Source organism: Hippocampus comes, unplaced genomic scaffold, assembly GCF_001891065.2.
Source record: "Hippocampus comes isolate QL1 unplaced genomic scaffold, H_comes_QL1_v1.1 scaffold242, whole genome shotgun sequence".
In the NCBI taxonomy this organism is placed as follows: Eukaryota; Metazoa; Chordata; class Actinopteri; order Syngnathiformes; family Syngnathidae; genus Hippocampus; species Hippocampus comes.
In genome coordinates this window covers 1699817-1724067 of record NW_017805385.1, presented here as the reverse complement: position 1 = coordinate 1724067, position 24251 = coordinate 1699817, and the positions used below count along the sequence as shown (strand labels likewise).

Genomic DNA, 24251 nt, shown 5'->3' with positions numbered 1-24251 from the left:
AGTATGAATGATGTGTAAGAAAATGTTCTTTTTGTGTGTGTGTGTGTGTGTGTGTGTGTGTGTGTGTGTGTGTGTGTGTGTGTGTGTGCTGTCTTTAAACCAGAAAACTTAATCAAGCATGCTGTCAATGTTGTGTCAGTGGCAACCCAACAATGCAAAGCCAATGCGTTTATGCGGCTTTGCCATCAACATGATGAGGAACGATAGTTGTTACCATGACGTCCATCTGTTGTTGCCACGAGAGACAGATGCTGTGACCAACAGGAAGTGACTTTCCATGGATGCCTACACGGACAGAGTGGCACACACATGGTTGCCAATAACTCTAAAACCTCCTTATTTTGTGAACATCACGGTACATGCATGTGTGAAGATGTTTCTGTTTTGCGAGCGCACATTTTGTGTGGATTAGGAGTCCGCATGAGGCTGATCTTTTCTGAATGAAGAAATTGGCCTTGGTCTTTGATAACTTTTAAACTATACTAAGGCTTAATTATTTATCACCTCTGAAAAGAGGTACATCATCTAGCTTTGTAATTGATGAACAGTTTCCAGTTTTTCAAAGAGGAAAATCCCAGATAACCACAGCACATTGCAACTTAATCTGATGTCCGAGCATGTGAAATGTTGTTGCCCATGCTTGAAATAATATTGCAAGTTGAAATGGGATTTGCCATTACAGTGCACACTACAGAAAATGATGTCATGAAATTATCGTGCCTGGGCATGTTTAGTTCCAAACTGTTTAGTTGGGTGATGGCATGCAAGGGGCTCTAGGACATTTGGATTCCTGCAAGCATATATTTGATTGCCATATCGAGTTAAAGTTGTACAAAATGAAAAATGTTGGAAACGGCATTCCCAAATCCCATAAAATAGACATTTATCACGATTGTGTTTTCTTGTTTTTGTTCCTGATTGTAAAGTGTCCTTGGGTGTCTTGAAAGGCGCTTATACATAAAATGTATTATTATTATTATTATTATTAAACCTAGGGAATAAATGGGTTCCTTCCATCCATCCAATTTCTGAGCCGCTTTATATCCTCACAAGGGTCACGGAGGTGCTGGAGCCGATCCCAGCCGTTTTCAGGCAGTAAGCGGGGGGCATCCTGAACTGGTTGCCAGCCAATCGCAGGGCACACAGAGACGAACAACCATCCACGCTCACACCCACACCGAGGGACAATTTAGAGTGTTCAATCTCCCTGCCATGCATGTTTTAGGAATGTGGGAGGAAACCGGAGTAACCAGAGAAAACCTACGCAGGGAGAACATGCAAACTCCACACAGGGACGCCGGAGCTGGAATTGAACACCGTATGTCTGCACTCTGAAGTTGTGCACATGTGTACACTGTACATGTATGTCCATGAGGCCAAGCCTGCCAAGTACCAGTAGCACGAGCAGAGCTGGGCAAGGCAGTGTTGCCCAGAAATAAATAAATAAAAACTTTGGACTGAAAGCATTGGCAAAAACTACACTCAAAGGTATCAGCTACAAAGGCCTAAAGTAAAGAGAGTTTACTTAAACAACGATATTGTTTATTATTGTGGTTGTAGTTTCTAATGTGATAAGTCACTACACCGTGTGATGAGACATTGCAAGTTAGCAAACCCCAGTACATCGACGATTAATAAAGTGATTACAAGCAACATCTCACGGGGGCGCGCTATAATAATGTGCAGTGTGTGCTTCAAAACACTTAACAGCAAAACAATTTGGTTACAATTCTCTATAGAGAGTTTAGTGTAAACAAATAACTCAAAGATTAAATTATAGCACAAAGATTGGAATGAAGTGTCCCTTTTGGATGCATTTTAAATTATCTCACTTCAACGATGAGTTCCCTGCTACAACTTACAGCCATGAAATGACGCCCTTGCAGAGATTTCGGGATGGCGAAGAAGTGTTTTTGCCACATTTAAATATGAGCATGTAAAAATGAAATGTGAAAAAAAGAAAACATGGACTCCGTCATGCCTTCAAACTCATTAATCATGTGCATGTCCTACATGACCCCAGACAGCAACTTCAGCATCACCTCACACTTAATGCCTGTTGCCTCTGGTCAAGTATTATTGGGTCCCGTGATATTCATTAGAGAGGAAGACTTTGCGTTTGGGACAGTGTTTGCCTTTGCATCATGGCGTCGATGATTGATAGCAACATTCTAAGAGAGTTGCTACCAGTAGCTGGCCAGCTGTTTAACTTTGAGGGCAGCTGCACCAAGGCCTCGTGGGTAATGGAGTCCTTAAGCAATTACAATCTGGGGAAATTAAAAATACAGTCCCAACAGAGCAACTAATCTCTTTCACCATCACTTCTTTTTCTGCTCTCACTCGCTTCGGCAGCTGCTCACTGGAAACCCTTTCTGGCATTCAGACAGCCCAACGCACACACAGACTCCATTCAGCAAGTCCATTTATCAAGGCTAAGTTCCGGTCACCTGGGGATGATTATGGAGATCCGAGCTAATAGCATTCACGTCCTTATATTCTCTACAAGCTCCCAACTCTCCCTCCATCCCTGTGGTCTTATTTTCCTTCCATCTGCTTCTGCTCTACTCTTCATGTGGCTTTCTCTCATATATCACAGACTACAATAGGCAATAACTTACAGATAGCACTAAGCACCTGGACCTCCTCACAGCTGGACCGTCTCTAACTCTCGCGTGTTTTCTTTGCTTCCCTAATTAGTCAGTTGGCCTAGACCACTGGCCCAAGACATCGGCCTTTGCTGATTACCCGAGTTCATCACCGGTTGCCTTTTCATGTGCAGTTAACGTTAAACAAAACAGTGCACAGGCAAGATTACAGATCAGCTCTGTTGAGTTCGTTCTCGTGGTGCCAATATCGCAACTAATCATCTCGCAATGCAAACAAAAAAAGCAACCGCTCTTCTGATATTTGTTTTGACATGACTCCATTCTGAACTGGAATGATATTTATTGACCCAAGCCCTGACCTAAATGAAAACATTCTGCAACATTTCTGTTTTGAAAGGGTTAGCCAAATTTGTTTGGATACACCGCCTTGTCCTGTTGATTTGTTTCTATCCACTTACTAAATAAACTACATGGACGGGAAGAACAATAAACACAAAAAACAAAAACAAAAACCAACTAGAAACCAGCATTGTCTACTGTTAAATGTGTTCATGTGGCAGGCAATACATGAGCTTGCTGGCACACATCATGCAAGCCAGCTACAAATCGCCAATGACCCCCCAGCTAATTGATGTGAACTTTCAGCTAATACATTTGACAGATGAACAAAGATGGTGAGCGCTATCTAAGGGCACTGTGCCACTCCAAAGCTCAATGGCTGCTTCCCCAGTACGTATTCTTTTCATTCTATTTCCAACTCCTTTTTTTTTTACTCGCTTTCTCTCCTTCTTCTCCATCCATCCATCCCTCCTTCCCTCCCTCCCTCGGCTATTCAGCACAGTAGTGTTCCAGACAAACCATCTGGTCCACTTTATTAATGACTGACCCTTCACGGCCTCGACGTCGCCTAGCTGCCACCAAAGCGTTCGAGTGAGTGTGTATGTGTGTGCATGTGTGTAAGAGCAGGTGCATGCTGACAATTTTTTTTTTTTTGCAGGTTTGCCCAACAGAAGCAGGTGTAACACTAACACCATGGTTTTACTCTTGTCACATAGTGTTAAGAATGCACTCAAAAAAAAAAGTTTTAAAAAAGTAGTTTGCCAGGCTTCCCATTGCTATGAAGGAAGCCATTGTACAAAGCAACTGTATTATTATTATTATATTTATTCTACAAATATATTGCTAATGCTTTATTTTATATTGCATTTATATTGAACTGTGTACAGTTCTTTTCTGAAACATTTATTTTGTGCAATGAAACACTTTATTGCGCCCCCCCCCCCCCCATTTTGCTGCTGTAGACTGCAAATTTCCCCAGTGTGGGACAAATAAAGGTTATCTTATCTTAGCTTATCTTATTCAAATGTATGTAAATAATATTTTCAAATAATCCATTAATGAAAAACAAGCAACTGAAACAAAGTTTGGAAAAAGTCTCATGTATCATAGAGGGTTTCTGCAAGCTCGGGCATATTTCCACTGTCTAACTTTCAGTCGTGTTCTCTGGAAGAAGGGTGTGAAAGGATGCCTGCTTACATCCAACCCTTGACAATAAGATTCGGATGAGACCGATCCGACAGAAAGAAAAGCGAGCAGAAAAAGATAAGAAGCGGAGCAGCTGTGCAGTTGCCTGGGGATTGATCCCTCTAAGACGCACTCAGCGTCTCCTCGGAGAATCAAGTGAAAGGGGGGGGGGGGGACAAAGGGAATGACTTATGAAGACGCTCCACATGAAAGAGATGTGTCAACACTTTGATGGTAAAGAGTGAGAGAGTATAAATGCGAGAGAGGATGGAACATATAACATGCAAGGTGTAGCACAGGAGGTCACACTCGAGAAAAATGTCCAAGAAGCTTCCGTCAGAAGAAAATAACTATGGAAAAAAATAAAATCACAGTTGTGTCAACTATTTTACACATACTGAACACGTCGTCTCCCGAACATTCCTCCAAAGTCACCAATCTGATGTCGCATGCTATTGGTGGGTGGGTCACACAAACCAATTAGTATTAACGTGTACCATGTACTTTGTAACAATAACGTGTTTTGAAATGGCTTCAGAAGAAGCAGATGTGGGCTCAGGGAATTTAATTCCCAAGAAAAGTAGCACGTCACAGAGTGTTTCAGGTTTGAGCCAGCAGATGTCAGAGATGCCAAATGTTCCGATTTCTCCGTATTTTGTTCCACTGTCAGAGATAAGTTGAAAAAAAAGAATCAGCATAGGCAAGTGTGCACCCTCAATTCACAGGGGCAATTTATGACACAAATGTAGGATCTTTAGTAGTATATTTTATTTTATTTTTCAAGAAGTGGTTTCAGGGACGCCTGACAGGGGAATTTTGTTTCCAGAGGAGACCTTCCTACTTTTAAAGACCACTACAGACAACTACTACGCACGCTTCTAAATGCCATGGGATTTCTTCTCTGTTTTTTGTTTTTATGGTTTCAACCAAAATGCTTCTGACCTGTTGAAGTCATTCACTGCGGTTTATATTCGGCAAATGGAATCCAACCACTGGCTGCCACCATTGGACAAGTACAGCAGGGGTTTTTTTGGGTGTCACCTGGCTTGTCTGTGAAATTCAGGTGTGTAAACCACCATATTGACAATCAGATGCCTGTAGATGACTGGATTGCATCTGACAATCAGCACAGCTTTTATTTATTTTTGCGATCACGAGGAATTCTGTGAACACAAAGGAATTGAACAAAATTCATCTAATCAAACTTAAAATCTAATCATTGTCGCGAGCTGACATGAACCGCTTCCAATAACATGGCTGTAAACCGAGGGAGCTAGTTCACAAAAACAAAGTCAGTCTTTTTGTCTTCAATGTCCTTTCCAACCTCTCCATTTTAACAATTTTGTCATTTAATTTTTTGCTAAAACAAGACAATACAGGTCTGAGCAGAATAATTCTCACATTGTTTTGAGTAAAACCACAGGATATCAAAGTCAGATGCACTAATCTTTACCAAACACATGGTGCCCATTTGTACATACGGTACACAAATATTATGATTTATTGACATGTTAGAAACATTTTAGCCCATCCTTTTGCTTCCAAGCCTTCCTCACCTGTGCAACTCAACATGAGAAAAGAGAAGAAAAGAGAGCCACAAATGTTGTGCACTGGGTTAGAATTCTCTGATACGTCACTGTAATGTCAGAGCTGTTAATTGACACAAAGCTAAGGTAGGGAGAAGTAATTTTTTATTGTTGGGTTTTTTTTTTTTTTTTTTTTTTATTGGTGTGCCAGTGCCCACATGTAGTTATGCACATGATGTACCGCAAATTATTTTGAACCCTCGATGTTGAGAACCACTGTTCTAAAGCGTTGTTGGTAGCAGTTCTAAAATTCTATTGAGTTTTATCACAGCTGCAAGACCTGTCGGGTTTGGGACAGGTGCTTGACTGATAGATGCCTCATTCCGTCACCTCCAGTCTTAGAATACGCTAATCCAAAATAAATCCGTCCACTTAGTTTCCACTTGGAAGACACTTGGAACTCACGACGAGGCTTTAACACTGAGAGTAAGACGCACGCATTAATATTTGGTACCTTCAAATGACGACTTGATATATATACACACATGTGGGTTTGTCTTTTGATAGCTTTTGGGATTAGTAATATTAGAATCTGTATAGAAGTTATAGAGAGACGACAGAACTAGAGCAGAGTTGGGGATTTTAAATGACAAGAGGCAGGCATGTGTTTCCTCTTTACCCACACAGACAAATTTGTTGAAGTGTGTAATTCTAATTCCTGTACATGCACATGCGAGGAGGAAAAGTCCAACCTGAAATAAGAACACGTCACTTCTCATATTGGAAACTTCAAAGTACTTGAGGTTTGGATTCAAGTTGGATTACCGGTATTTATTTATTCATTTATTTTATTTGGTAGCTTTTACAGTGTACATTTTAAAATTCAGTTGTGCAGTACTTGTATGAGAAATGTCGTGTTGTTCTTGCGCTGTTGCCGTATAACAGCAGCTCAAGGAAAACGACTATCAGATTTAGAATGGATCGTCGCTCCTTCACAACTCCCAACTGGCTACAAGAAATCGCTGTGTTTTTTCACGCGTTTAATGAATAATTGAGCAGTAGCTCGTGACGAATCTGCAGACAGGAAACACAATTGCTGGAGTGACATTGCAAAATTGACTGACGCGCCCTCTTCTAGTACTACCAGAGAGAACAATTTACAGGTGCAGATGTTTCCAGGTGTTCATCTATCACTAGGCTATGCTTGTATGTTCACCCTAACACGATTTAAGTGAATGGAGTTATTTTTTTTAAGTGGCACGCTTCAGCTTAGAGCCAATGTACATTTCACCTCCCAAGTGCAGTTTTTCTTTTTTTTTTTCAAATGCTGAGAGGATAGTTTCAGCATAGAATCTTATCTGTCTCATCTTTTTCCTTGCCCTGGAAAACTAATTAGTATTTATCAATAGAGATCCTAGGTTCAATATTTTAGTGACTAATATACAATTTATACGAAAGTAAAAGGATAGAGCCGCCCCATGGAAATTATAATGCTGAAATGATGCATACGGATCCACAAAAAAAAAATGGCTAACATTTGAATGGTTAAAATGAATGACTGTATTGTCGCCTTGTGTGCACTGACCACATGTGGAGGCACTTGATCCATCTTGGCGGCTGGTGTCCCAGGTCTGGGGTAGAACTGATTGATGAAGAGACTGGGGAATCGATAACATTTCACCAGGTCTATAGTTTCGCTGAAGTCTTCCTCCGTCTCGCCGGGAAAGCCACAGATTATATCTGTCGCTATTGTTACACCTGGGACCCTGCGAGAGAGACAGAGACGAAGAGTGTGAAACGCTTCCGTTTCAATTAATAACTGCAGTGTACAATGGGATGCGAAAAACTTTCAAGCTAGAAAGACCACGTCTCCCTTTCAGAATCTTCCCAATTTCTTACATATGATACATGTATGTAGGGAAGTAAACAATATTCTGACCTCAACCCCATCAGACACCTTGAAGATGAATTTGAAGAGTGTTTACAAGCCAGCAAATATGAGATAACATCTATTACAGAACACATCTGACACCACAAATGCACACCATTAGATAAATGGCTTTGCTTGGGACAGCTGCTACCACTGCTGCTTGATAAATTTTCTATTGGAAAAAAAATGTAGATGAGGTTTGTGATAGACCAACATTTTGCCATCGCCGTAAAACTAGAAAACATTCGTCAGAAAGGCAGGGCTGGTCCCCATGGACTCATTTAGCCTATCAAAACCTGATTTGGAAACCTTTAGCCAATTGGTTGCTATTGATTATTGATCTGCTTGCTCACTGGATTAATTAATTGGCCGGGAAAAGGGAATACGTGAATTGATTTGCTCTCGATATTGTGTTTGCATTGGCGAGTGCTGGAGAGCATGTGCAAGAAACTCAAGGCCAGGTAATCAGAGACACCACCCCCCCAAAAAAAAAATTAATAAATAAAATAAACCAGCTCTCTCGAGTGCATACTTGACATTACAGTTTTAATGTATGCTGTTTTCACATGTTGCTGTACAGTTTTAATGATTAGCTCAAATCCCTGAGGTGTTTGGCCTCACGCCTGATGGCTAAATCAGCTGTCAATTACCACAAAAGGGCAAAATTAGCAAGAAGAGACCTCGGACAAAAACAATGTTCAGAAGAAAAAAAAGTTAGTATTGTTCCGATCTGATCACGTGATTGGAAATTGGGCCAATCACGGTCTGACGCTGCTGTCTTAAACATGACACTTCAGCATCGGTAAACAGCTAAACATGTCTTAGCAGTAAAACACCTTGTTGGGAATGCTTTATGCTGGCATGGGTGTTCGTTTCAGCAGGTTGGCAACACTGCACGAAGCGAAAAGTTCAGATTTTAGTTCGTATTCTTAGGGCAGGATATTTGAATATACGGTAGTTTGTTTGCAGAGCACTGGCGTGCTACGAAAAGACGATACGGTGAAACCCTGATTTAACGGACTACTAGGATGGAGGGGGTCGTCCGTTGAAGATGATTTTCCCATTAATTTCAAGAGATTATTCAAGGCCCCAAAACACCCAATAGAGTACAACATTATTATTGGTACATTCTGTGGCCTAAAAGCACCCAGTAAAGGATAGCATTTTTGTAAATAAATAAAAAAAAAGATTTATTCAAACGTAAGTTAGCGGTGCTTTAATGTGTGTAGCTGGTCACTTTTATGAGGCGTGAGGTTGGAGTGCTTCCTTTTTCACCTCCGTTATGATTGCATGCCACAAAGACGGGATTGACAAAAAGAAAGAAAAAACAAAAAAAAAAAACAACAGTATAGTGTCCCACAATCTATATAGCATGTTTGAGAGATGTGGAAACAACAAGCACATGATATGATATGATATAGATATAAATATGCAAATACAACACGACCATTTTGAGCTGCGCGGCTACAGAGACAGTTTTATTCAAATGAAAAAATATATATACAAGACAATTGAGACAAATTAGATGTGCCCTTTTTTTTCTTCTTAAAGTATTGCTCAGGTCTCGAATCAGAATGTTGACTTGGGTAGGAAAAAAAAAAAAAAAGATTTATGGGAGATGTTTGGGCATACCAGCATCCTGAATTTGATTTGGAGGCATTTCTTTCATTAAGATCGTGCAAATACTGTCGTATCCATTTAAAAATGACTGTAATCATTCTGATGACAAACAAACAAGGGAAACGATTGTCTACAATCTGTATTAAATGACCCTGTATTGAAATGATCCTTATATTTCAACACAAAGTTAAAAAAACAAACAAAAAAAACTGAGAAGAAAGGAAGTTAATCTAAACTATTGATTAACGCCATTAGGAGATTGAGAAAAAGACATTGAGTAAACAAAAAAACAAGAAGCAAACAAAAGAAGAAATGACCTGCCCAGTCAACATCTTTGATCATCATTGATTGCATTAATTTCCTGCATCTGCAACCCCTTGATAACCCGTGACCTATTGATGAGTTCCAATTGGCTGATGGCCATTAATATTAACCAATGGCCTTCAGGCGCAATCATCCTTGACCTCTGAGATTTAACTGATCACTTCCCGAATGAAAGGAAAATAAAATGCGGAAGGGAAAAGTGAAAATACATGTGTCAAGTGAGCATTATTTCTTTACGAATATATGAATAAACATACAGAGTGAGTGTACTAAACCGCGAGTATGCGTGGTTCCACTCTACAAATATGTAAAACATGCCAATGTGTAGTGTGCATACACACATACATACATACAGCACATAAATACATACAAATGTGTATTACGGCTCTGCAATTATTTATGTTCATATTGTGTCACATAAATTATCATCAGGATATTTTGCAGTTGTCGTTTTCTTTTTTTTTTTTTTTAACTTTTTTAAAAGGCCAGTTTTGAAAGCAACTGTTCTGAAATCCTTAGAAGAGAGAGAGCAATTTAACATCCCAGAAATTAAGGAAAAAGTGGACCGGAATGTAAATTCTAAAGTATATCTATATATATATTTTTTTTTAGCCAGCAGTACAATAAATGCAACCGAATATATTTTGTAGAACACGGTGAACCACTTTCTTGAATGAGTATTTGCAGATATGCAAATATACACATCGAGCCCCCTCAGGGATATATTAAAGATGCCTTGAAATGTGGACACGATAATTTTCAAGTTATGAAGTTATTGCGACTTGCAAACGTGCATCATCTTGGATACATAGTTTCACATTAACACAATGCACAAACTATTTAATAATCTAAAAATGATCAAGGCAGGCAAATAGCTTGCTAACAACAACACTCTTCATGGTCGTTAATTCAAACAGTAAACCCAATTTTACATTGGCTTGGTGAGCAAATATGGCAAATAAATCTGTGGGGAAAAAATAAATCACTCAAGAGTGCATAGAATGTAGAAAAATAGAGCAGTGCACCGGTTTGAATCGCTCAGTATTTTTAAAGGTGTTAAAAAAAAAAACTGTAAATTTAGGGATATTGAAGACACAGATTGTAAATGGGATCACTTATGTCGATACATACCTTCTTCACATTGTTGCCACTTTCCGTGTTTAATATGAATACGTGGCTGGTTTTACCATGATCCAAATCACCTGAATAATAATGAAGCTGCGAGTGATTGCTGCTTTGCTTGCATCCAGTGGCCTCTTTGCTGGAAGCAGCTGAACTGCTAATGCTATGTAACATTAGCGCATATGTGGCAGCACGATCGTGTGCTGGCAGCAGTGAATGACAGGCTCTGTTTTCGTTCAAATTTGTCTCATGTTCACATAATCACTTGTGTGGTACTTCTTGGACAGACTTTACGGATGGCTTGCCCGGACAACGGGGTCACTTGAGCTGGCCTGATCATTGGATAAAGTGGTTGTTTTTTTATGGCAAATATACTGTACAATATCACATTCACTCATAATTCATTAATAATATCAAGTATAAAGTACAACTTTATTGTCATCTGTGCTGTATACAGCACAGATGAAATTTCCTCCCTCTTAAACAGACAACAAGATATACAATAACAACAATTATTTTTGAAGTTAGCGGAAAAGAAACCTTTGAGTCAACGTGCATATCTTACACACCATGTGATTAACCTTTTCCAGTGCTCTGACTTGAATGTGGCATATCACTCACTTAGTTTTCCTGTTTGATGCTTTCTACCGTCTTTGTTACTGATTTATTGCTTTATTGTTGTATGTATGATAGTTGCTCCATGTACAGCACTTTGCATACAGCGATGGCTGTTTTAAAGTGCTCTATAAATACAGTTGAGTTGAGTTCATGACATTTAACAGCATCTGAATCATGAATAATACCTTTGTCCTTCCACATGGTACTGATTAGCAATTTTATTAGCAAGAAGGTTAAAAAATAAATAAATAAATAAATACATGTGTACAGTATATGCAGAAACATAGTAGAACGACGGATCGGTTTAATCAATATTAACTTATATGACTATTTTCTGTCTGGAGGCTTCTTGTAATGATTTAGTCAAAGCCACCGAATGCTTTTGGTGTTTTCAATGTACCCACAGAGTTGTACGTTTTATTAGCTTTATATATGGCTTGTAGGACCAATACAATTTTACATCACACTAAAATCTCAGTTTCTCAATATTTCGGAATAGTTATCATAAATAAATAGATTATAAATTAGTTGTGATTGCTGATATGTAATGTTCTTGTCACTGGAGCATATGAGCATATTGCTTCAAGCTATCATAATCAATGGGAGGGGAAGTACATAAAAGTCATTAATTAACATGCATATTTTGCTTTTCTTTCTATCATTTATTTTTTAATCACCAAGGGGAGTTGTTTCATTTCCTGTTTGTAGCCTTTGGTGGTGGTGGGGGGGGGGTTGTATTCTGCAGCCAGTGTGACATTATTTTACGAAGCGCATTCACACCATCGATGGACAAAAATGTACAAATCCGGCCAAACTGTAAAATAGCACACAGAGATGGAATACTGTAAGAAATATGTGCAAATTGACTTTAGTGGATTAGGTCGAGGCTGAAAAGAAAGAAAAAAAAGAAAGCATACAACACGCTGTCATTTTGACACCTTTGTTTCTCCCAGATCTGAAGGTGACATAGTTGTGATATGAGATCATAATGAACGAGGACCGCATTTGTACACTCCTTGTTAAAATGAGATCGAGAGGAATATTGCTTGTTATTGCTCAACTTTCAAAACCAGAGTGGGAGAAAAAGAGAGATGGAGGTAATGATACCAAGACAAGGGTGGAAATCAGGACACATGCCATATGAGTTTCCACCTCCAAATTACTTTCAATTAAGTCAATAGGCTGCTATTTTAAAACTGGCAAAGCAACTTCGATGAGGGAATAAACTTTGTCAGTGTACTTTCAATCGCACTGCATGACATTTACAGTTGAAACCAGATGTTTACATACACTCTATAAAAAGATATGAAATCAGACTAAACTTTTCTTGTTATAGGTCAATCAGCATTACCAAGACAGTCTTTTTGATAAATGCCAGGAGAACTGCCAGGATGTCTTTAAAATCAGAAGTTTACCTATTCAAAGTGTGTAGCAGACGAGAAATTAACAATGAGGCTTTCTCTGCTGTGCATTCGCACACACACGCGCACACACACACACACACGCGCGCGCACACACACACACACACGCGCGCGCACACACACACACACACGCGCGCGCACACACACACACACACGCGCGCGCACACACACACACACACGCGCGCGCACACACACACACACACGCGCGCGCACACACACACACACACGCGCGCGCACACACACACACACACGCGCGCGCACACACACACACACACGCGCGCGCACACACACACACACACGCGCGCGCACACACACACACACACGCGCGCGCACACACACACACACACGCGCGCGCACACACACACACACACGCGCGCGCACACACACACACACACGCGCGCGCACACACACACACACACGCGCGCGCACACACACACACACACGCGCGCGCACACACACACACACACGCGCGCGCACACACACACACACACGCGCGCGCACACACACACACACACGCGCGCGCACACACACACACACACGCGCGCGCACACACACACACACACGCGCGCGCACACACACACACACACGCGCGCGCACACACACACACACACGCGCGCGCACACACACACACACACGCGCGCGCACACACACACACACACGCGCGCGCACACACACACACACACGCGCGCGCACACACACACACACACGCGCGCGCACACACACACACACACGCGCGCGCACACACACACACACACGCGCGCGCACACACACACACACACGCGCGCGCACACACACACACACACGCGCGCGCACACACACACACACACGCGCGCGCACACACACACACACACGCGCGCGCACACACACACACACACGCGCGCGCACACACACACACACACGCGCGCGCACACACACACACACACGCGCGCGCACACACACACACACACGCGCGCGCACACACACACACACACGCGCGCGCACACACACACACACACGCGCGCGCACACACACACACACACGCGCGCGCACACACACACACACACGCGCGCGCACACACACACACACACGCGCGCGCACACACACACACACACGCGCGCGCACACACACACACACACGCGCGCGCACACACACACACACACGCGCGCGCACACACACACACACACGCGCGCGCACACACACACACACACGCGCGCGCACACACACACACACACGCGCGCGCACACACACACACACACGCGCGCGCACACACACACACACACGCGCGCGCACACACACACACACACGCGCGCGCACACACACACACACACGCGCGCGCACACACACACACACACGCGCGCGCACACACACACACACACGCGCGCGCACACACACACACACACGCGCGCGCACACACACACACACACGCGCGCGCACACACACACACACACGCGCGCGCACACACACACACACACGCGCGCGCACACACACACACACACGCGCGCGCACACACACACACACACGCGCGCGCACACACACACACACACGCGCGCGCACACACACACACACACGCGCGCGCACACACACACACACACGCGCGCGCACACACACACACACACGCGCGCGCACACACACACACACACGCGCGCGCACACACACACACACACACCAAGTCTTATAAAACAGGTGTGCCGCAGATCACACGTATACAACATTACACATCATAAATCAAGTATTTCACAGCAAGCATTGGCAAAATGAAACACATGGTTTAGCTCTGGAAAAGATGGGGCGGCATGTTGGGAGTGTTGTGGAGGCTTGGATTTTGGAAGCGCTGCTTCTAAACAACTACATTGTTGTGGCACTGTATCAAATTTGTAATTGTTATTATTTAATCGTGCATAGTGTGTTATTATTTGATCAGCTCCAAGCATGTGTTCAGCCATGATCACCTTATTTGAATTAAAAACGTTAATATTATTTATTAAAATACAAAATCACACACTCGCATGATGGGTGTGTCAGATGTCTGGATGAGAGAATCAGCGTACCTTTAAAGTGTGCAAACCAGGCAGATTTAAAAAATAAATAATAAATAAATAAATACTAGTAAGCACCAAAGGTGAATTCAAGAAAAAAAACTGTTATCTAAAAAAAAAAAAAATCAGTTCATGATTAGGTGGAATGTCATATTCTCTTTTAAGTATTCATAATTGCTCAGCAACTAAGCAAATGTATATATTTTATCCAAATACTTGATTATTCACCCGACTTCAGTGGGATACTCGGTTACTAAATTATTTGATAGCTGCTGCCCTAATTATTAACTTAAATATGAGGCAGTCTATAAAATGTTCTCCTAAGGGCATATTAAAAAGTAGGCATCAATTATTCAAGTTACCCACTGTGATTAATAACTCACTATACCTTGCCCATAAAGATATAAAAATACGATAGCGATTCGGCAGTAGCTTGCTACTGGCTAACACTAGAGGCTTAGGTTAGCAGTTGATTGCACTGCTCTGACTTCAGCTCTGTCTGGCAGGATATCACACATCACAAATGTTATGCTACATGCACACCAAATCCGTTGAGAGCATTTCTGGCGGTGCAATTCAATTAAAGTCAATGTAGTTCGTGTGGTGGGGCTCGTAAGCGTGTGGGGCGTTTGGAGCGTCTATTCGCCAAAGTTATTCACCAATCAGGCTTCGGTGTGTACTACGTCACTCACGAGCGAGGATATTGGCAGACATGGTATGTATTTTATGATTATTTTTTACAACTGTTGAATCCATACACAACAGAGTGTGACATTTTGCCATTTGTATTTCTTCCACAGCAAGTACAGAACTACAGTATCAACAACTCTGTTTTCCGTGGCTCTTTACAAAATGGCTGGTACAACAGCTATCGTCAGGCAAGCAACGCCCCGCCCTTCTTCTTTGTTGTGTGGGAATTCAGTCAATGCGTCACCAGGAACTCCCGTGGGCAAACACTCGCGAATAAAGCGAAGCGGAAAGCCTGCACAGGATTTGGTGTGCACATACCATTAAAGTTTGCCACTTCCTACGTATGATTTTGCACTGCCAAAGCACATTCCAACATAAGTGTCCACATTCAATTCAATTCTCATAACTGCTTCACAATAATCCTACCAATTAAGAGGCATTCTTGAGTCGTTAAAGATATTTAATATAAGTACCAGCGCCACCCGTTATTGACAGAAGAATCTGGCCATAAGAAATGGAAGTCTATTAATTAAATCGTTAATCACACCATCTTTCTCCATCTGCCTAGAAAAGGCTGAATTAAAGCCTAAAAAAACATACACTATTGTCTTCTGCCTATTTATTATGAACTCATTGTTTGCTGAGGCTCCTGTGTGTGTATTCGTTTCCATACACTCAGTCATCCACTTCATCATATATTCAAACTGTGTGTATGCGGATGCAAGCATGTTTACTCAACAGATGCCTGCGAGCGGGTCCCCTATGATAAGATAAAGACAGGACCACCGGGACAGAAAAACTCGAAAAAATACGAAAAGAAGAAAAAAAGGATGGCATGGAGCTATAAAAAAGGAGATTGAAAGGTGAGTGAAAGAGACAATCTGGGAAGGTAAATATTTACAGATTCATCTATCGGGAAGAGACCATGCTACCCCTCAGTGCTGCATTGTGTCTTATCTGAAATGTTAATTTGTGACACAGTGAGGCTACTTTAGTGTCAGAGGTGGACAATGAAGAGAGCGGTTGAGAGGCTTGTAAAATTGCAGCCTTGAGGTAGTGCCAGAAAAAAAAAAAACCTAAGCTAATCGGACATGTTAACTACAGTGTAACGACATAAGAAGCAGCTAAGTGGCCTGAAGGGTCCTGTGATAGTCAGGGTTGAAGACAGCAGCCATAACAATTGTCTTTAGGATGCGAACATGCCAACCACTAACAATTTGATTTCACAAAATACCATTTTCAGCATCCATGAAAATGGTGACAGAGACATGAGTTAACAAGTGCACAGCTGTTCCAATTTACAAAGAGATTTGCTTTTTAGGAAGAAAGTTCTCGCCAAAGTTCTTAGGAAGACCATACTTGGCGAGCGCACGAGAACGGACTCTGCGTTCCTCATATTGAGAAATGGTCAATAAACTGTAGTGGTCGCTCAATCTTTTTCCTTCCCCATTATCACTATTATTAAAGGGATAGACCTTCAGGCAAAATAATGGACAGATTAATCGATGATTCAATAAAATTTTATTTGCACCCCTAGATGAAGATTACTGCTGATTATTTACTTTTGTCTAGAACTTATAACTTTGTAAGACAAATCAATCCATGTGTTCCCGATACAAACAAATGGTCTACTCTATGTGCTGATAGAGGAATGTTAACTGTGGCTAGTTGCTTTCAGTAAACACAAGCCATTTGTCTGGAAACCTGCAGTGCAAAATAACCTCTGCGCTTGTGTGCAGTAAGTCATTTGTAAAGATCAAGGGAGGGAAGGGAGAGCCACATGAATAATGTTCCCACTGGAGTCATCAGTAAACTTTATCATTTAATGAAAGGGCCTGAGCACAACTGCAGTTCAATGGAGCTCGTGCGCACATGCAGAGACACGCATGCCCGATTTCTCAAAACACGCAAGACCAAAAGAACGAACGGACAGACAGACAATGTGTGCATGCAGCGAGCATCCTGCCAGCCTGTCGTCTTTGCACTTTCGACTTCAAATCATTCAAACCTTTACTGACATGCTTTCCGCGTTGGACTGATCCAACCTGGCCAGGATGAATGACAAAAAACGTGTGTGCACCAAATGTATGGTTGTTTATCTCAGAGAGAATTAATCTGCGATTCTTTTGCCAAAAATATGGTTGAAAAAACAATGGGGGAAAAAAAATAAAGTCAGGTCCCAGTTTTAAAAGGGGTTATGGACAAAGCCCGAACATAAGTAGGGAGACTCCATGAGTAATTACAGCCTCCCCAATGTTTTATACTTTTTTCATAATAGTCCATATTCATAGTTAAAACCAGGAAAATAATGAAAACCATGAAACACTTAGATATCATCAAAAAGTCATCTTACAAGAATACCCTTATAAAAATACACCGGTAATGTGAGGATGCTGGCATGTATGTTGCTGTTTCACAACACGTTAAGCCTCGTTCAAGCGGCAGGATAAATTAGCCTGATTTTAGCTCCAAATCTCCCTTCCCAACAATCGTAAGGATGCCCCTATTATCGTAATGGCATCAAAGATGACCATATATATTCCTTATATATATTCCTTCTGTATGTGGTGTGTTCAAACTCATCTCCGCCACTCAGAACGATGTTTGGGTCGATCCAATCTCAAATATTGTTGTGTTGTATTGTTTTGGCCCGACTTCTCACCATGTGTGTTGTGCCCCGAGGATAGAACGTCCGTTTCCACTCCTTTGACCAAGGCCCTGACTCTTTATGTCGCTTTTTTTCTGCTAAAAATAAACCATAAACTATCGGTGCTTTCTCCTCTTCATCTGCCATGTTTTTCTTTTGTTTTCTTTACTCTGAAGTCACATTTAAAATAAGAGATTTCCCATCTGATGTGTTGACTTTGCCATGTGGCTGCAAACCACACAATATCGGAGATTGTGGGCTTTAGAGCAGCCATGACATCCTCTGGCAGAGTTATGCTGACCAAAAATAACAAAGGCTTATCTTCCAAAATACTGAATGATTCCTAAGACTTAAGGAAGAATATTGTGTGGACTCACAAAATGAAAGTTGAACACAGTGAAAGGTGTGTGTCTCATTACATTTGCCGTAAATGTAACACAGCATATCCAAAAAAGAATATCAGACAAATACTTAATTACACGAGTGAGAGTGTGGTCAGACGCCACTTCAGGACCTGGACGATTTGCTGTGATTGATGAAACCATGAATTCTGCTCTGTTTGGCCATCAGTTTGTGACCTCAAGCTGAAAGCTGAAGTGTATTTGAGTCACAATAAAGATCAAAAACACATCAGCAAGTCAACTTCTGAATGACTTAAAAAATCAAAATGAAGGTTTTAGAGTGGACTTGCATCTGATTGAAATGCCATGGTATAGGGCCATTTATTCTTTAACCCCCTCCAATGTTTTGAATTAAAGCAAATCTTTCATTGCCGGTTATAGAAAATGAATATGAGTGAAATGTGTTAGGTCACAAAGAACAAAAGCCTCAATTAGGCGGAGGTTCACTGCAGTCAAAAGAGGCCATGAACATGACAAAAACGCTACTATGCTATTCATGAAGAAGAGTGAACTTTTATAGTGGTAGTTTTATGACTAACTGGTTAAAAAAATGGTGAAAGATATTGCATGTTTTGATACATTATAAATCACTTAGAATACTTGAGAAGGTCCTTGTTTTTGTTTTTCTCAAGATTTTTCAGATCCGTTTTACCCTATGAGCAGCTCGGACGGAAAGACAGAGACAGACAGATGGACGGACACAGGTGGACGGACAGAGAGACAGACAGAAGGAAATCAGCTTCACAAGAGAGTGTTGAAATTGCATCTGGTAAAAGTGCATTCCTAAGGCCTTAATAGCTTAGCAGCTAATCGTAACTTAACACCTGCAAGCTTGCTTTGGCGGCACAGTTCCCTCCCCAGGAGACAACAGAATAAAGGAATGGAGAAAAACAAACGTAAGCAACGAAGTGGCAATGACGCGCGGCGCAATGCCGTCCGTCAGTTGCACTCAAGCTCAGTGGTCACAAACCGCATGAGTCAGACAAACACGCACGTGCCAAAGTCCTTGCACGCAAACTGTGTGGCTGACATTATGAGAGTGAGAGACCGGCGGGTGAGTCACCCAGTCAAACTTGACAGTGCTGTTCGACGTATCAGCTGTTTTGGTGTGTTTCAGCAAGTGCACAGCTCAAGATTGTTTACCTGCTAATATGATGTTGCAATGCTGGATCTCAAATAGATTTTGAGTTGAAATGAAACATAAAAACACGACAAAGTGTGTGTGAGAGTATGCATTTTGAAGAGTGACCAAGAAGCAATGTCATTCGGTCACATTTAGGCATGTGCACATAACTTTTGCAACAACTTTCACCACCCATGTTGAGTAACACACTGTATATGCATGTTGGTATGACTCCTATTGAAGAATTTAAAGCAGCATATGACGTTGGTGAAGATTAACTAGTAATCAGAGTTGAAACACACAAGATTTGTAAAAAGCATGAGTCCCATTATTTGGGATGAACACAGGAGACTAATTACCATTACAACAAAAAATCAGGCAGTCCAAAGGGACATTTGCTTTCTCACTGATAAATTGAGACGCCATATGGAGAAATCTTAGAATAGTGAAGATGCACCAAATTAGCATTCAACGCACAAGTGAGCCTTTCAAAGGTCCATCATTCTCAGTTGGAGAGACCAATAAGGAATCACACTCTGAACGCAGAGCTGAGTGTCAATGCAGACTACCTGTAAGTACATTTGTTTGTCTGCCCCTTCTCTCCATAGGAGCTTGTGGGCTTGACAACAGAAAGGACAGGTAATGGGTGTCTGAGAAGAGAAAAATCAATTACACTATTTAATGAATGAATTAGTTCTTGTAATTAAAGCTTGAAGTCTGTACTCTCTGAGTGTGCGGAAGAATACAACGGTTAGGCATGGAAACATCACACTTGTTTTCAGGTTAACGATTGTACTTTCACGACGTGGTAACATGTAGCATGCAGACTTGGGCTGTAAATATTGAGTACTGTACTTTTAGAATCGATTATTCTATCGATTAATCGGATAAAACTATTTTGCATTTCGGGTGTAAATCAAAAGTCATTTTTCAACAATAATGTTTGTTTACCAATTTTTGTCATTAAAAACTAAATGATTAAGTAACATCACACATGAGAGATTGTTGTCCTCACCATCATTTCTGACAATGATTCAGTTACTTGTATGGTCTTTGTTTTCATGCTTTTAAATGTCTTATTTTGGCTTGTGGCTTTTGTGACGCTGAGAGAGCATTGAACATGGAAGCTTTCTGTCTTTACATTGCTTCGTGTCGTGCGGTGGCAAGGGAGCAAAATAATTGAGGGCTAAATTGCTGAGAATTCCCGCCAGTGAAACCGGGCCAGACCTGCCTTATTTGCTGCTTTTGTTTCGCGCCAGCCTTCCCTCCACACGTTCCCCTCAATTTTTTTTTCTCTCTCTCTCCTATCTTATCACTGCTTTTTTCACTTGTTTTCTTTCCGGGCCCCAAGGGAGAGTGACGCCCCTCCTGCATGCTATGCCGGTGAAACATTAGCCTCATCTGATACCTTAAACCTGAAAGAGTGTGACCAGTAAACCAATGAAGGCATGTCATCAGCAACGCTCACGCGCGCACACGCACACACACACTCGCACAAAGGAGTCACGCTACAACTGCATGCGTCCTCTGGAAACACAGGGAGGCTTGATATCATCCTGTCACTCCTTCTGACTAATAGAGATGACTAACACGTGAACACACACAGACGCTACACAAACACAACCATCTTGGAGCCGTTTGGAGCCAGTCACTACACTCAAGAGACAGACTGGCAGACAGAAACACATACACACACACACACACATGCAACATTTATCAACACGTTCAATCAACAGTCAACAGCATCAACTCTGCAGACAGTTTGACACTGCAAACAATAATGTCAAACATAGTGTTTAGCAGACTGCTGTTTGGTACCTCGGAATGTGACAAATAAAATGAGAAGAGAGAAATCACGTCTCCATTGTTTTGACACGACTGGGAATGAGGTTTGGTTCAACGTTTTCAGCGATTGCTTTTGTTGTAACTACAATGCATGACGTCAAGTGAAAACACCATAAAAGCAGTGCACACTAAATTACAGGATTACACGCTGCATATATTACAGATACCGCTCACACTGCCGGACACAGTAGTGTGCACAAAGTGAGATTCATTGATGATATCAAGCGAGTATACATGGGGGGCATTCAATAAGAGTGTGAGTATTCCTGAATGTTCTTTTTATGTTACTGCTAGGTTTACGCTAAAGTCACGGGTTATTGAGATTTTAAAATGATTGCAATTGCGATGCTAATTTCCATGAGCCCTGCTATCCGTTCCCCCAGAAGGTTAGGCTAGCAGGCTTTTCTTAGTCGAATGAAACTAGTAGAGATGCTGTGTTCAAAGAACAAAGAAGCAAGAACACGTTCATGCCCCTCATTTGGTGAACATTGAGCTACTTAAATTGAGGTAGGGCAAAATCTGTATAAATATGACGTGAGAAAAACTGCCAAACTCGGTAGGAAGGTAGCAAGGTAGCAAGGTAGTAAAAACAAAGTAACACTGAATGGGGGAAAAAATTGCTAGTGTCACAACGAAAGAAATATTGCTTTTTCAGCATGAAAAAGGGGTGTGCTTGAGCTACGTGTAAATATGATTTGAAATGTATTCATTGGAAATATATATATTTTTTAATTAAAAACCTGCTAAGAATAGTTGAGAGTGTGACGGTCCTAAGTTTGGGAAAACGTGCCAAATCTTTGTTTAACTAAGCCATCAAGGTTAAAGCTTATTTTCAGTTTTAGGGTCCAGCATTTACGGTGTGCTCCAGAAACATGACGGACTATAGCATACGTGAAAAGAACACAAACACTGCTACAAGTGATCTCAAAACTGGATGAAACCTTTTTTTCTTTTTTTAATCAACTGAAATCGTGTCTTCACACATTGTTCATGAAAAAAAAGCAGTCTCATACAATGAAGGGACATGCATCAATCGTGTTTTTGGAACATCCAACATCCTAAAACAAAAGAAGAAAAAAAGCAGACCGGTAACCAAATCCCCGCATGCAGATTGAAAGGAGAAGGCTAAGTTCCCACAGGTCACGTCGGAGGTTAAGAGTCACTGTTTCAGTCACTGAGTCTCACATATTAATCACATGTTGACCTAGCAAACTGATCCACCGTTTTCCCCCTTGGAACTCAAGAGTGCAAACTCCCCACAGGTCCTGCAGATGCACACATCTAAAAAAAAACCCCACTAAACATGAAAGTAAAATATTTCTCCTCTCCTTTCAAGCCTTACAGGTTCATACTGGACCCGCCAGTAATAAACCTCAATGAGAACAGGCAAAGCTGACACCTCGTCAAGCCTTCATGGAAGCATGTCCATGCCTTGGGGTGGGAACAAATAACCTTGAGGAAAACCGATCCACAAAGCAGACAAGAACCCAAGAATGCCTGGTAGCCACTCATCAACAGACCCTTGCCCCCGCCCCACAATTATCAATCCCTTCCTCGTAATAATGGGCAGCCCCTCAGTTTCTGCCACTTACAGGCAACTAGCATTGCAGTTTTGCATTCAAACATAACTCTGCCAGACTCTCTCTCCTCCGCGCACAGACGGCACCAATCACCCCTCAGACACTTCCATGTGTTTCATCTTTGGCCCCTGTGGTTCAGACACGCTTAATCCAGGGGGGTAGTCGAGGGGGAGGAATCCACTCTGATCATATAATAAACTGCAAAATAAGTGTGGAGAATCTTCTGACCACGTTCACTAACTGTGTAACCGCTTTATTCCACTATAACAGGATTTTCTCCATACATGATTACATAAGGGCTGCACTCCATTATTTGACTTTAATTGATAGTAGGGGGGAGAAAATGGTGAAAACTGTTGGCCGATGATGACAAATTATCAAATTTAATGAAATGATCATTCCACTTAAAGTGTGAATTATGCATGAAGAAATACTTCTTGTTCTGACCGAATTAGAGAAATGAGTTAGTCTGTGAAGGGAAGAACATTTAATGTAACAACATTTCTCTGCGGGTAACTGCCCGTCTCAAAACAATGGACTGGAACATGATGTGAACTTTTAGCCCTGTAATGTGAACACACCTTCTATTTTAGAAAAGAAAAAAGCTTCCGGTATGTTGTGGTTTAGTTGAGCATGACTGTTAGCAAAGCCTATTAACATGAGCTTTTTGTCATCAATACGGCACTTAATGCAACATTTATAAGATTTAGTGATATTCTGAAGTCTACCTGTCAGATATGGGGAGCATGTTGCTTATTTTGCTGGTTACGCACAACTTTCAAGGACCTTCCATGGCTTATCGCACCTTATTCGTAATTTCCACAGTTAGATGTTTTCCCCTAACACTCTGAATTAAAAAGCCTTTATAGATTTAAAATATATGACTGATGTTTCAACAACCTACCAAGCATTGCTAACAAACATTTACAATGGAGGTCCACTGTTGAGGATGTCAAGGAGGGAGGTCCGATGTGTGTTTTTGCTGATTAGGGAGGCCAGAAGCATTTGGCCCTTCATGACCTCCGCGATGTTGGTGGCACGAAGCAGAAAAAAAAATTATACATTTATCTCCTGTCATGTGTGAGCAAGGAGATAAAACGCTGACCTTGCGCTGAACAAGAGTCGGTCTGTCTCTTGCTTTGTGGTTAACTTCATTTGGCCTAACAAAGCACTAATTGTCATCTGTGAGCCTCCCAACCTGACCACCTGCCAACCCACACACACACACACACACACACACACACACACACACACACACA

At 41.5% G+C, this 24251-nt stretch overlaps 1 protein-coding gene across 1 annotated transcript in view; it reads right to left on the bottom strand.

Moving 5' to 3' along the window:
• Positions 1-24251, bottom strand: part of cdkal1 (CDK5 regulatory subunit associated protein 1-like 1) — a 201470-nt gene that overhangs the window by 45328 nt on the left and 131891 nt on the right. The window contains exon 11 of the mRNA XM_019872988.1: positions 7242-7422. Coding sequence (XP_019728547.1) covers positions 7242-7422 — 181 coding nt within the window. The remainder of the gene's footprint in view (positions 1-7241; positions 7423-24251) is intronic.